This window comes from Musa acuminata, chromosome BXJ3-6 (genome assembly GCF_036884655.1).
Source record: "Musa acuminata AAA Group cultivar baxijiao chromosome BXJ3-6, Cavendish_Baxijiao_AAA, whole genome shotgun sequence".
In the NCBI taxonomy this organism is placed as follows: domain Eukaryota; kingdom Viridiplantae; phylum Streptophyta; class Magnoliopsida; order Zingiberales; family Musaceae; genus Musa; species Musa acuminata.
Window position 1 is genome coordinate 22289263 of NC_088354.1, and position 14908 is coordinate 22304170.

General features: G+C 41.0%; 3 protein-coding genes across 5 annotated transcripts; 2 read left to right on the plus strand and 1 right to left on the minus strand.

Moving 5' to 3' along the window:
• Nucleotides 1-560: 560 nt before the first annotated feature.
• Nucleotides 561-5812, plus strand: LOC135639484 (uncharacterized). Its single transcript, XM_065153247.1, has 7 exons — nucleotides 561-1004; nucleotides 1962-2135; nucleotides 2227-2319; nucleotides 2428-2496; nucleotides 4823-5029; nucleotides 5217-5342; nucleotides 5473-5812. Exons 1-7 carry the CDS (start codon nucleotides 735-737, stop codon nucleotides 5626-5628), a joined length of 1095 nt encoding a protein of 364 aa, XP_065009319.1. The 5' UTR covers nucleotides 561-734; the 3' UTR covers nucleotides 5629-5812.
• Nucleotides 5813-6362: 550 nt separating this feature from the next.
• Nucleotides 6363-10176, plus strand: LOC103988782 (uncharacterized). Of its 3 annotated transcripts, none has more exons than XM_009407413.3 (4): nucleotides 6364-6576; nucleotides 6682-7191; nucleotides 9209-9274; nucleotides 9575-10176. In XM_009407413.3, exons 1-4 carry the CDS (start codon nucleotides 6478-6480, stop codon nucleotides 9632-9634), a joined length of 735 nt encoding a protein of 244 aa, XP_009405688.1. In that variant the 5' UTR covers nucleotides 6364-6477; the 3' UTR covers nucleotides 9635-10176. The 3 variants fall into 3 exon arrangements, with proteins under 3 accessions (XP_065013723.1, XP_009405688.1, XP_009405687.1); XM_009407412.3 differs by having other exon boundaries at nucleotides 6366-6576; nucleotides 6670-7191; XM_065157651.1 differs by having other exon boundaries at nucleotides 6363-7191.
• Nucleotides 10177-10848: 672 nt separating this feature from the next.
• Nucleotides 10849-13024, minus strand: LOC135641868 (squamosa promoter-binding-like protein 14). The gene is made up of 3 exons (XM_065157650.1): nucleotides 12583-13024; nucleotides 11724-11854; nucleotides 10849-11626 (listed from the first exon to the last, which is right to left on the minus strand). Exons 1-3 carry the CDS (start codon nucleotides 12930-12932, stop codon nucleotides 10992-10994), a joined length of 1116 nt encoding a protein of 371 aa, XP_065013722.1. The 5' UTR covers nucleotides 12933-13024; the 3' UTR covers nucleotides 10849-10991.
• Nucleotides 13025-14908: the final 1884 nt, after the last annotated feature.

A 14908-nucleotide genomic window follows, 5' to 3' on the forward strand; every position in this document is an offset into this window, starting at 1 on the left:
ATATGTTCAATAGGGAGAACATGCAAAAGGGATGAGGGATGGAGGTAATAGGGCGGAGGATGAAGGCGATCATAAAAAAAAAAAAAAAAAGATAATTTCATCTTTTAGAAAAAAAAAATCACTTCTAGGATAAATAAAAAAGAAAATGCTAAAGAAAAAAATAGTAAAAATAAAGGATGTTTTGAGAAAATTAACGCAAACTTGACCTTTTTTATTATAAAAACAGACTGAAATACATCGAACACTTGCAGGCAACCAACCAAACGTCCATTAATGTGTTCTTAAAAGAAACCTTTCCGAAACCGCCCATTTCATCAAACCGTTGCCGGTCTACTTTGCAGGTTTCACGCACCGCCCGGGGAGCATACGCTGCCCGGTCACCGATCCCGGATTTTGGGCCGTAGTTTTCCTGCCCCGCGAGACGACACCACGCATAAGCACCCTCGTTCTCCGTGACTTGTCGGACCCACGGTGGGGTCCACCAGAACCCTCCAATTACTTGGAGGGTAGGTGACCGAGTGACTTGTTTCAACAGGAAGCTGAGGCATTCTTTCGTTTCCAGGATCAGTTCCGCTTGTCCTCCCACCGTTTCGCAAGCCAACTCGCGTTCCGCTTTCTTTCCCTAGTGGAGTTACCTTGTCCGGTTGGACTTCTCATGACTCCCCCGTCGTGTTGCAAATATATATATACTCCCCCCCGCTACACGCCCCATCAACGCGATCCCGGCATCGGCGATGGACCTCCCGGTGGTTGACCTTTCCCGTTACCTCGAGATCTCCGCCCGGCGAGGGGCCGGAGCTCTTCCCCCGGCGGCGGCGGAGGTGGAGCTGAGGGCGCTCTGCACGACGGTGAGCGGGTGCCTCAGGGACAGCGGGGCGCTGCTCGTGAAGGACCCACGGTGCTCCGTCGAGGACAATGATCGGTTCCTCGACATGATGGAGCGATATTTTGGGCGACCGGAAGAGTTCAAGCGCCTCCAAGCGCGCCCCGCCCTCCATTACCAGGTTTCCTTCTTCTTCTTCTTCGTTTCCTTGATTGGATTTTTTTTTGGTTCTATTGAATATCCCTGCAATTTTAGATTGATTATTTTTATAAACGGTGGATCGGCTTGTCTGCCATCTGAAAAAAATGCTAGGTGATAATCTGGGTTTTGATCCCAACATTCGATCCTGTGATCCGAGTTGTTTTCGTGAGCAATGGAACTGATCGCAAACGGAGAGGATACCATAGCAAAAACAAATCATGTCTTTATCAACTTTTCTAAGCGGGCATGAAAAATATGGAACGATGGGGGATGTTTATTGGGTGTTCTTTCGGATTGAATTTAGGGCAGAGATGGAAATTACCATTGCAAGAATCCAATACGTTACCGACAAAACAAATGTTTAAGTGCCTTAAATCCATCAACAATATTATTTTTGATAGGGATAAATGAAAGCAGATGGGAGAAGGGAAAGGGAAAACGAGACTATCTGATAGTTGAAGCTGTATATCAAATGGCACAACTGTTATGAGCATCACCATGTTACTGACAGTTTTCATCCCATGATGTTCATTGCACACTGAAGGTAAGATAATTTTATAGCTTGGTTCACCTTGTTGCATGTGGTAAATCTGCATGTTTTGCCTAGTAAAACCTTTTCCAGTAGTTGTGTTAGTTGGGTTGCTTTCTTTCAGTACGTTTTTTCTGGAAACCTCCCCAGTGGCCAAAGACCCAGCACAAGTTGTGTGCTTGAGGATCTAGGCTAGGAAGAAAGATTCCAGAGGAAAAAGTCCATTCAAAACAAGCAGATCAGAATGTTGTTGGATACAAGAAAATTAGTATTGCAAAAAGACAGCATCCCATCAATAACTCAATAGTGTGATCATAAAATTTTTCATTTATAGCACCTGATTATCTTTAGTTGGAAAAATATCAAAGAAAATTTATACCCTGATGTTTAATTGAATAAAAAAACTAGGTCGGAGCAACTCCTGAGGGAGTGGAAGTTCCGCGTAGTCTGGTTGACGAGGATATGCAAGCAAAGATCAAATTGATGCCGGAAGAGTTCCAACCTGCTATTCCTAGAGGCCCAGATCCTAAATGGCGATACATGTGGAGAGTGGGCCCTCGACCAGCAAACACCCGTTTTCAGGTCTCATGTTTTTTTCATAAAATTCTTTTCTGCAGGAATATGTGAATCTAATGTCGAAACTGTGAAATCTTTTTCCTTTTTTCTGATTAAGGAACTGAACTCAGAACCTGTCATACCCGAAGGGTTTCCTGAATGGAAAGAAACTATGGATTCGTGGGGTTCAAAAATGATAGCCGCAATTGAGGTACATCACTCTTACAGTTAGGTGTCTGTTAATTCTATTTTGTTTGCATCATTTTCTTGTGATTGCCTATAATTGTGTATTGTGTATGTAAGACTTTGTTTGTGCCAGGTTGTTGCTGAGATGGCTGCAATCGGATTTGGCTTAGACAAGGATGCATTCACTTCTTTAATGAAACAGGTTATACCATGTTTACAGGAGTATGTTGATAATGAAATTTTTTCTTCTAAATGACCAACACGGAGCTTGTAATGCTTTAGTTTGCTCCTGTCCAAGAATCTTTTCGAACCATTTTGCCAATTCATATCATTTATATTAAGCAGTATTTTAGATTGCCTTCTATGTATTCCCCCATTCCATTAAATGCTCAATTCTTAATCTATTTCTTCTCAAATTAATTTTCCTTTATTAATTTTAGGACATCTTACAAGTATTTTTTATTCTTGTCGACATATTGTTTTGACAACTGCATCATGGATTCAACCAACCTTAGTTTACCAACTTTATTTTAACCATATTAGTTTGCACTCATATGTTTCAATGCGACAGCAGGCTATTATTCATAATGAATAACTCTGTTGGTTAATGGTCGCACTTTTTTCATGAAATGGGTTTGTTCTTTATCATGGTCTCTTGGTTACCTTATGACATCCCGCCTGACCCTCTGTGGATAAGAAGCCATATCTTTGCATGATAGGTATGCTCATGCTTGATATTGATGGGCATATGTTGACCGGAAGTACCTAATCTTATATCTGCAGATTCTTTATGATATGATTCTGAGCATACCGACACTAAATGTGTCCACATCAAGTTTCATAATGTTTTTGTTGCTTTATTAATCTGTTTAATCAAAGTTCAGGAGAGTAGAAGACAAAATAATAGTCAAGAAAAGATCTATATGATGTATTTGAAATCGACAAGTTTCATGCTGATGAACAGTATAAATGACCAATGTAAAAATTCAAACTGAGGACAAAGTTTTGAGTGTCTTCTGTCTCGCTCACATGCAGTATGTTCTTCTATTCATCTTTATAGGATACCCTTAACATTTTTTGTTTATTGCGTAGACCTTCCATCTTTAATGACTTCAGGAATGTAATACCATGTGGCCTTGTGCATCTCAATATTACACTCTTGTTTCTTACAGTTATCTTATAAGATGACTGTCCTTTTAAGCTTGTTGCCATTCATCACAGACCTCATCTTCAAATTTGTGCATGTGAACCTGTGGTTTTAACATGCATCTCCTTCAAGAGGGAATTGCAGTTTGAAACTTTAAGTTCTTTAAATGTGAACATTTTTCTTTTTCTACATCGCTTTTCCCCCACTTTAAACTGTTAGTGGATTTTATTTTTATATTCATGATATTATCAAATAGCTCTGATATTTAGTACATTTAACATTCATACAGCTTAAACTGTTGTGTGACTAATCCTTTTGATTGAATTATCAACTGCAAAATTGTTTTCTGCAACTTCTTTCTAGCATCAATGGTTGGTTATCTCTATCTGGAGAGTATGTTTCCTTTTTTCGATAAAGATTCATAGTTCTCATGTCTAATGTCTGAAATGACGACCTTATGGCAATTTTTAACCGTCTTAGAAAAATTCTCGAGACGTGCCCTTTTCCCAGTGCCTCCTCTCTACTTTTATTCTGTAGGAGAGCATTCTCTCCACTTTGATTGTGTGGACAAGTCTTTGTATGTCCTGTTAGCATGTAGCAATCACCATACTGTACTTGTCAGTCAGGTTGGTCATACTGGTGTGGTCCCCAAAATTGATATCAATTTGATAACCCATCACAAAATTTGTAAAATTCTGTCAAATCTTATATAGAGCCTTCTCGAATTTGAGAAGTGTTCTGTAGCTGACCTTGTGTTGACAGGGAGAGGCCTGAGTGATGATGATTAAGAACAGGTCCAGCAGGTGTGATATGTAATTTGGTTAATTCGCTTATCGGCTTTTAGCTTTATCTTGTACATTGAAATAAATATATATTTTTTTGATACAATGAACGAGGACTATGCAGAATTACCAGTAAAACCCTGGTGCAGGACGAGTTTTTGGTTTTCTGATTGCTATATTTAATTTGTCTCAACATTCTAAGACACATACTGGCAGCTTTATTTCTTGTTTCAGGGTATCAGATTCCAGGTTAATATATTTGTCTGGCTTGACTATTGTTGGAAGGTTTTATTAATCAGGACTCGGAGCTTGTATGTCTTCATTAGTTAACTGCATGTACTCTCTATTTATTTGGAGACATTGTCTCCAATTCTAGGATTTCTTTCAGTAATTGTGGAAAATTCTAAACTAGTTACATTATCGTTAGCGTGACTTGCAGGAATGTTAACAGATCCACTTTAGATTATTGACACCTTTTCCATACATGACTAGGATGAAAATTCATTAACTAGTAATAGTTTTATTTATAGACAGAACTACTCTCATCATACTGTGTTTGTTGTTCTTATGGTTCCTTCTTTATCCCCTGTAAACTTTAGGGACCTCACCTCCTCGCTCCAACAGGAAGTGACCTCCAACGACATGGCAGTTTGGGCACAGTTTTTGCAGGATATCATTATGACCTAAATTTCTTAACAATCCACGGTAGAAGTAGATTCCCAGGCTTAAGCATCTGGCTGAGAAATGGGCAAAAAATGGAGGTCAAGGTTCCTGTGGGTTGTCTTCTTATCCAAACAGGAATGCAGGTATTTTTGCTTGTTTCAGCCAATGCATGGTAATTGAGCCATTGAAAAATTGTGAGTACAACACCAATATGTATAGCAAATTCTAAGCAAATACCAGGTGTTGTTTCAAATAGCAGATAATAATGTGTGTTATTCTCTTAACCCATTGTATGTATGCAGCTAATATGTATGTGATGCTCATATGCAGATAGAGTGGTTAACTGGAGGCAAGTGTTTGGCTGGAATGCATGAAGTTACTGTGACTAATAGGACACTTGAAGCTATTGAGTTGGCAAAGCAGCAAAACCTCAGCATTTGGAGGGTTTCATCAACTGTAAGCATTTTAGTTTCTTTTGGTTATATATATATATATATATATATATATATATATATATATATATTTGTTTGTCATATTTTGTCATCCGCTAATATATTTATTTTCTTGTCAACTTTGTTTTAACCAGCTCTTTGCACATATTGCTTCGGATGCTATCTTGAAGCCGTTAGGGCATTTCGCTGAGACACCGGTTGCGAGCAAATACCCTCCTATGTGTGCTGGAGATTTTGTTGAACGGGAGCTTGGGGTAATTAATCTTAAAGGGAGGAAGGGATACTCGTAGACCATCTACGATGACATAAATTGATTGTTGACTTCACTAGGAGTGGTTCTCCATTGTCTAATTCACTTTTGATTCTTATGGAAACAAAGACATTTGATGGTGCGAATCCATCTTCAACATTTATGTCATTTTACAAAGTGACCATATTCAATCAGATCATCATCCTATTCTGGGTTTGGTGTTATTTTACTTTATATCGATTTATTATTATTATTATTATTATTATTATTATTTTTAATAATAAAAGAAAGCCTCGAAACGGATGTTGTGCTTGATGATAAATAAAGTCTTACCTAAAACATAATAAACGAACATTATTTTTAATTAATCGATACTCGATACATAAATTATTTACTTGAAGTGAATGAGGATTGGTTTTCTTTATCAGATTTTACATTTTTATATGTCATTGACCAAGTTACTTATTTTTTCAGCTACATGCAAAATCAATCGTTGACCATAATAATCGTAGACATGGGCCCATAGATTATTCTCCACTCACGATGCATGTCCACCGACGACGGGTAAAGTACGTTTCTTAAAATTCCAAATACTAAGATATGTTTCGAACCATTCGCCATTTTGACGAAAATAACCCTATGCGTGGCGATGAGCCACTACAGTATGAAGGGTTTTGTAGTAATTTCATTACACAATTACCGAAATAAACATGAATTATCTGTAGCAAAAATAGTTCTAAAAACGTTGGTGACCCTTCCGAAGCAGATACCGCTTCACGATGCCCAAAAGCCCATATGAACCGAACCCCACATCGTGGTTACAGCCCTCGTAGCGGTGGTTCTCCATAGCCCATAGGTTCCCTCCCCTCTCTCCTCTGGACGCTCGTCGATGGCTGGACGAGACGGGGATGGCGGTGACGGCGACGACTACATGGGCGATCTCTCTCTCTTCCTCCCTGCCGAACTCGATACTGATAAAACGAACAAGGTAATTTTAACCCTGACCCCCCTCCATCTTCGCGTTGTTCTTCGTAAAAAGATTCCAGCTTTAACCCTAATCGCCTCTGCTGCCCGGCACAAGTTTGGCTCGAAGGCGAAGCAGAACCAGCCGGAGCCGAAGCCCAAGTGGCCCAAGGGCCTCAGCTGGCAGGAGCAGCGGAGGCTCGAGAGGGAGCGGAAGCAGCGAGAGGAGGACGAACGCACGAGGGCGAGCCTCGAGTCGGAAATCCCGGCCTCCAACGTGGGGTTCAGGATGCTGAAGATGATGGGGTACACGCCCGGGTCGGCGCTGGGGAAGGACGGCAGCGGGCGGGCGGAGCCGGTGGGGCTCCAGATTCGGCGGTCCAGGGCAGGGATTGGTGTCGAGGAGGACGCGGTGAGGAAGGAGAGGGCTGCGGAAGAGAGGAAGCGGAAGAGAGAGGAGGAGATGGTGGCAGAGTTCGGGTCACGGCAGAAGACGCATTGGAGGAGCCGGAGAATCGTTGGAGATTACCGTAAGGCAGAGGCTGCTTTGGCGCAGTTGGAGAAGAGGGAGGTGGTTGAGACCCCAAAGGACGACGATGAGGAGGATGAGGAAGAAGAAGAGGAAGTAATCACTGAAGAGGTAAAAAGTTCACAACATGATTAATCTTTATTTTCCATCTTGCTATTTATTCATATTAGAATATGCACCACATGCTTATTTTGATCTAATTCCGTTTGTTTACGCTCCCCTTTTATGTTAACAATCAAGAAGCAAATGGGAAAGCATAAATAGAAGGATTTGATATAATATTTCTTTTGCCACTGAACTGCTATGACTGCTTCTCGAACTATTTATTCATTGAAAAGGGAGGTTAATTGCAAATTTAAACTTATGGCTATACAATCCAGTGCTCATTGTAGGGTATTATTGGGGTTTTGGCTTTTTGTGTATATTAGGGTGTTATGAGCTTACAATTATGGGAAAATATCCATGTAGCTGACAATTTGAGATCATATAGCTTGTTATTGTTGTTGTTGTAGGTTGTTAAACTCAACACTAGATCTGTCACCTTAAGGTTGCATATGGTTTTCTGCGGTGAATTTTAAGGCAACCTTTATTAAGCGATGAATAGCTCATAGAAACTGATTGTACATGATTGGCCTAGCATTATCATTGAAAGATACATATCTTGTTAGTCTCCCATCATTTATCGAATTGAGGCGGGTTTGCAAGAATATTCACATTATCAAACCTGAACAAAGAAGACATTAATTCAATCTGGTTCAAGCGAAAAATGGCAACTGGATCACTATTATAAAGCAGAAGCAGTTGATCTTCTGGAAAAATTTACAGAAAACAGAGGCAAAAAAAAAAAATTGCATAAAGGGCCTGCAGCCACATAATTAGCTTTGGCAACCGTTCAGCCTTTCTGATTTTACAGAGCTATCATACCTGTTTTATAAATAAACCCACTCTGCTCTTAGCTCCATGTAATCTATGGCTTCAAGTTTATGTGGGGGTTGTGCAATCAAATGAACCCCATCCAGACTAAAATAAAACCTAATAACACTTCTATTTGTGAAAATGTCATGTGGAGACTATGACAGGACTCCTTGTACATACAAATTTGGAAAATTATATTTGTCTTAATACAGATTCCTGCATAAGCTTAATCGAGCTTGGATTGCATCAAACCTACTATCTTATTCTATAAATACATCCAGCAACAAGATTTGTGACCCGACCCATCCACTCCATTTCGTATTCTCACGGTCTCACCACTTTACCTGCTCCAGTTGACAGTTAATGTTGCAGCGATGGTCACAAACAACTGAATGTGACAGTTGCAGCAAAGCGTAAATCAACACTAAGGTGGTGGTGGATGATGATGTGACCACAAATGGAACAACCCTAGCTCTTCTCCTTTTGCATTTGTTTCTTATATCCTGCTCCTACCTGTACTCTTTCCTTTTCTACAGCTACGGAAGCTGTCAGCTTCCCTTTCTACATCCTCTTTTTCTTTTGATGTTGAGTTTTTTTTTCTGGAATTGGCCAAAAATTCCTAGTCTAACCAGTTCTAACCGATTTTAAGTCATCCAATGACGACGCCATGAAATTGGCTATAGAGGTATTTTCTTGGCAGATAACAGTGCAGTTCAAAGTCACATGTTTTGATATCAACTGATGTTTTGATAAGATTGTTGTCCTTCATAGCCTTCTATTTCCTTGATTTCCAGGACCTTTATCTTCCGTAAGTAGATCTTCTATCATTGTCCTCAACCACAACACAATGAGAAGTCCAAAATGCCACAAACTGGAGCAAATCTGGACAAATTAAAGTGTGTTCATACGGCAGCCGTATAAGCTGTTATATGTCTGTTACAGACGTTTTTGTTATGTAAAGCAAAAACATGGTAGGATCTGCTGCAATCAGAAGAATATCTAGAGATAGTAAAGATCAAGATTTAAAGGCCATAATTTACTTTCATGAATTGAGGATAAATCATATCTCTGTAATTTTTGTGTGTATCAATTGGGGGTTGTCCTGTTTTAATGTTTTAAAATATTTTTTGGAACATTCTTCATCCATGGTTTTGAATCTGACAAACTGACTAGCTTGTCTTTTTTTTTCTTTTTTTTTTTTCTGCTTTTGCAGAATTTGCATGATATACTGACAAAGCTGAGAGATGAACACCGATACTGCCTCTACTGTGGATATCAGGTTAGCGAAAGTCTTCAATATGCTATTTTCTTGACAAATCTAATATGCACATGCTCACTGTTGAGAAAAGAGAGATTGCATTTCTGCACCCAGAGACTAATGGAGCTGCAATCAGATATCTATGAATAAGATGGCAAGCTCAGAGATATTTCAGAAAGTTTATGCATTAGCATGTACCGATGAGATATGCATTTTCTTTTTTCTGCTTTTATTGCAGGAATTTTAGAATTTAGGACTCTGTATCTCATATATACCCACTTGACCAAATGCTAAAACAGTCATATTTTGCATTTTTTTCAGTATGAGTCGGCAGAGGAATTGGCAACTAATTGTCCCGGACCAAGCGATGAAGATCACTAATCACAAGCGATGAAGATCACAAACAACTTGCAGAGCCTGTTTATCGTTGTTACAAGTTCCAAATGCTAAGCGCCCCCCCTAGTCGATCTGATGTCAATCTGTGGAACAAATAGAGAGTGATGTTCAATATGTAGCATGTCTCACCGATTGTTCCACAAATGAGATTATCATCTTGATAGTGGTCGTGCCTATGAGAGGGGTCATTGATCAGAACGGCATCAGCAGACCCTTTTATTCAGACAACTGAAAAGATGATTCATCTTAAAGTGGGATGAACCTTGTTACCAGAGACTGGTTATAAGGTGGTCCAAGTTAGCGACCAACTCTGAGCTCTTGGAGCAGATTGCACGAATTGTCAATGGCCCTAGATATAGTGAACGGTATCATGGAATTCATCAAATAGTGATTCTAAAGAACACATTTATGAGGAGGCCAAAGTAGTTGTCGGTCTCTCGGTCCTCAAAGGAGGAAATTGATAACCGATGTTGTGTATTTTATCATAAGCCTGTGGTGGCAGTCGTATCGAAATTGTTGTAAATTTATTTACTTGTCAGCAAGAATCTAGGTTCTGGTTCTGGAACATAAACAATTGCGATCTGCCAGCCTTCTTCAGATGCCAAAGGGGGTGGGGGGGAGTTGCTATCAGTGCAGCTGATAAAATAAACTGACCACCGGGAGAAAGTCCATCAGCTTTTGTTGCTTGATCTTTTGTGGCTCATCATTGCACAAGCCAAATTGTAACTGGCACATCAGTTTTGCTGACACCATCATCAAACAGAGAATCTTGCTGCTGATGAGAGTAAGCTTTCCAAATGATGAATGATGATGATGATGATGCATCACGTGATGGGGGCGGATGAATTATTCAGCATTCCTGCCTGGATCGACCTCTTTTGAGGAATTTATTCTCACACATGGTATGGTATGGTATGGTATGGTATGGTATGTTCTCCCCTTGATAACTAGTATTCTTTTATTAATGTTATGTTCTTCGACGGTGCATATAATCTGCAATGGTGAGCGTAGAACTATCTCAAAAGATTCGGTTGCCAACTAACTCCACTCTTGTTCAAGGAAGCAAAGCTGCTGAAGACATGGCTGCAAAAGAAGACATGCTTGATTGATTAGTCTAAAGGAGATGAGACTACATTAGCATCATCTTTTACAATCAATTTCATGGAAAAAGAAAAAGAAGAAGAAGAGAAAAAAAGCCAAACCCCAAAGCTACAGAATTACGAGGCACACACACTAGTCTTTGGCCTCTTGATGAACAAAATTGTGTGTGATGCTGATGACACTAAAATCCCAACCCATAGCGTTCAGAATTCTCGGAGCAGCAAAATGATGGTGGCAAGGTCTAGAGAGACCAGTGCATGATGTTATGACCTGAGTGATCGTATTCCCTGCCCAACAAGCCATGGCCGAGGCACTGCCCGTTTCCCTGCAGGGCTAACTCCAGTTCACCTGAAAAATGAGAACCACCTGCCGCATCCATCCCCATCTCATGCCAACTGTTCCTGCTTCCTTGGTGTCCAAAACTCGCGGAGTTGGCCGTGTGATTGTTGGAGACCAAGGAATGAGCCAAGATGGAGGAGGAGGCGTTGAGACCACCGCTTGCGGAAATAGTTGGGAGTCGGCGGCTTCTGGATGTGTGATCGCCCCGTGGCCGAGTTGACAGAAGAGAGAGAGCACAGCTGGCATCCAAGGCTCCTCCGAGACACTCACCGGGCGGAAACTCCGGGGAAGAGTAGAGAATTTGGCCTGTCGAACCTTGCGAGTATGGATGGGATCGGGATCCGGCTCCGTGCACCGGAGCAGCAGCAGCAGCTGCAGCTGCATCCGCATCGGATGGAGCATCTACGACATCATTCCAGTGGTTAGTCGCCACCTGATCACCGGCCCTGACAGTAGGGCAAATGTCTCTTGCGCCAGTGGAACTCGAAATGTTGGGGTAAGCGAAATCCATTAGAAAGCTTCTGAATCTGCCGGGTTCTGTTGTTAAATGCAAAAGAAGCATTCAGAGAGCAAAAATCCAGTAGCATAAATGCAGTGCGAAGAAATAAAAAAGGTCAGGTTAGATGCTTCTGACCATGGAAGGATGGTGGCGCCAAGTGGGCATAGCGCGGAGAGAAGGGCGGCTTTCTTCGACGCTCGTTGTGGCCCGCCAGACGTCTGCGACAACTGCGTTTCCCTTGGTCAAATTCACTCAGCTGGTGAAACCTGTGACCGAGCAGAAAAAAAAAGAGTTTTTTTTTTTTTTTGACTCAAAAATGAATGATGTTAACTAACTAGAAAGACCAACAACTGTTTATTTATCCTCGAGTAGACCAACAACATTTAAGAACACCAAGTCAGTGGCAAGAACAATGCTGCTGGGTTACCAGCATTAGAAAGAAAAAAGAAAGAAAGAAAGAAAACAAAGAAAGAAAGAAAGAAATCTTGTACAGTAGAACAGTCCCCCCCCCACTCACTCAAACGACGTCCAGTAACAGAGGATCAACGACATCATTAGTGATCTAACATGCCAACTAAATAGTTTTAGGCCTTTTTCCAACTACACGAGCAGAACATTAAAATAATGGCAGCATGGTGAACTGGAATCCAGAGAAAGCATTCACAGCAAGCATATTCATGTTTCAAACAGGAAAAAAGAAACTTAGGGTGGGTGGGTGGGTGGGTCATCAACCAACCAACCAAACAACCAACCAAAAGCCTCTTTCGAGAGAGTGAGAAATCCGAAATGCTATCCTGGACGGCAACCAAACACAACCTTCATTTCGTGAGGCAGGAGATGATTGATTACACGTCGAGACACCCATCGACGAGAAACCAAATATAACTAAATAGAAGCATCGATTTCACCGTACCATAATCTCAACGACAGATTCGATGAAAGATGAGCACCGAAACACGGAGAACATAGCGCATAACATAGCAACAGATCGAACCTGCTGCACTGCTGACAGAACCTCTGCTCCATTCCCCCGACAACCACCTTGGGTGCCTTGGAGTGCATCCCACAGACCTTGTGCCGACAGTAGTAAGCCTTCACCCCACTCAGATCCGCCTCGCACCCCTCCACTTGACACCTGGGTGGCTGTTGCTGAACTCCGTGCACCACCGCTTTCCCCTTCTTCGGCGCCGTCGACGGAGCCGGAGGTGCCTTGGAGGTGCTGTCGCTGCCGCCGCCACCAACCGCATCCTCGAAATAGACCTTCTCGCCGAACATAAGCCCGTGGAGGGTGTCATTGGAGCTACGGGATGCCGAGGCCCCAAGGGAGCTCGAACTCATCTCCATTTGCTTGCTGAAGCTCGATGCACAGCCTCACAGCCCAACCATGTGCTCCACTAGCAGCAGGGAAGGAGGAAGAGGAGACGGAGTTGGCATCTTTAAAAAGGGAAGGAGAGAGTGAGACTTGGGGAGGGGGGTTGGAGTAAAACAGAGCAAGCGTAAGGGTGTTTGCGTCTTTCCGCATGGCATAAATCTGACACCTGCCAGTTAGGCGACTGTGCATCTGATACACTGTCAAGTAAACATATCAGTGATAGATTTTGATGGTACCTTTTGGTTCCTTAATCCTGTGCAAATTTTTTGACTTCAAAAAATAACTCGATAATTTCAAAAAAATTTTAAATATCAGATTATATATATATATATAATGTTTTCCATCTTAAACTTATAAATTATATCGATGTACATGAGTTTTGATATGGTTTTCAGAGGCAGACAAGAAAATAAATGAACAACGATTCATAATAAAAAAAAGGAAATATATATATATATATATATATATATATATATATATATATATATTTTCCCAGACGGGATAAACGGATGATAAGATAGGAATGATGTATATGGAGTTAGCACATTCTGAAGAGATGAATGGTGGTTAAGTTAAAAGAAGAAAAAAAAAATAAATAAAATCATATGGAAAATATGGACTATTATTGCTAAGAGTTAACATAAATTAGATAATGGTTCGTAGTTTGATACGTTTCAAATTCTAAAAGGAATCGATGTTTAATTAATTTCATGTAAATCTTTATAAACCTTATTATTATTTTTTATTCTTCCGAAAGTTAATGTAAACTATAAAAAAAAATTAGAAAATTAATAAAGAAAGAAAATATTGTCTCGTGTTCTTTTGTTTTTCTTTTGCTTAATTCCTCACTTGTTTTGAGTTCTTTCTGTGGTCGTGATTTGTTTTGATGGAGTTACTCTCGAGTTGCGACGGAGGAGAATCTCTTGGAAATGAGCTTTGGATCGGTTAGGGAGGGAGGGGGGCTCTCATGGGGTTCTGAGATCACTGTCCGCTTTCAAATCGCTCGGTGACTGCCGACCACTGCAGCGAGGGAAAAATCCAGAGAACCGGTCGATAGATTCGAGGACGTGCCATTATTACACCTACCGTTCCTTGAAGTTGCTGATGCCTCCTCTCTCTCTCTCTCTCTCTCTTCTTTTACTCCTTTCAGAACAGTGCAAAGACCATTCGGTGATGGATATTTGAGAACCAACACCAGTGGAGCTCAGTCGGGTGACCATGGAGGTGATGGACTCCAAGGTTGATGATGATACCTGACCTGTTTGAGAACCAACAGTCTATTATGTCAGCGATCAGCCACGAGGCTTCGACATGCTGGTTTTGGGTAGGCAGGAAGGCACTTCGCCATTGCCTTGCCTTGGTCTGCAACTGCTACCGCTACCAACTAATGAAGAATACGAGTACCACTACTACTACTACTACTGTCCGTGATCTCCGAGTACAACTCTCGCTTGATTCAAAGATTTTTACTCAACTTAACATATAGATATGTTCCGATTCTTCTCCATTTATTTTATAGTTTAGTGGATTTAGTTACCCCGTTCATTCATCCTAAATCAAATTGGACCAATCTCATATCTATGACTTTTCTTCCTTCTTCTTGGTTAGAAGCTCCTCGATAGTGAAGGTGTTTTTCCCTTTTGAGCTTGGGTGAAGTAACCAAACGCTTAAAGCTTGATGCATCTAATTCCTTGTGATCGCTCTGTGGAACGAAGGTTCTCATGTACTGACTCGTTTTGCTGCTGCTCTGGGTGACGCAAGAAAGTACGTTTCAGGCTTTTGCTTCTTCTGCATCCACTAGCACTCGTTGATGATGAGTATTATTATTTTTGTTTTTTGATGAAGAAGGTCGCTGGAATCATATGACGAGAGAGTGGCAAAGCAGGAAAAGATGCAAGGAATCCATCCAAAATGAGGAATGAAGAGCAAAGGAGAAACAATAAAAGAA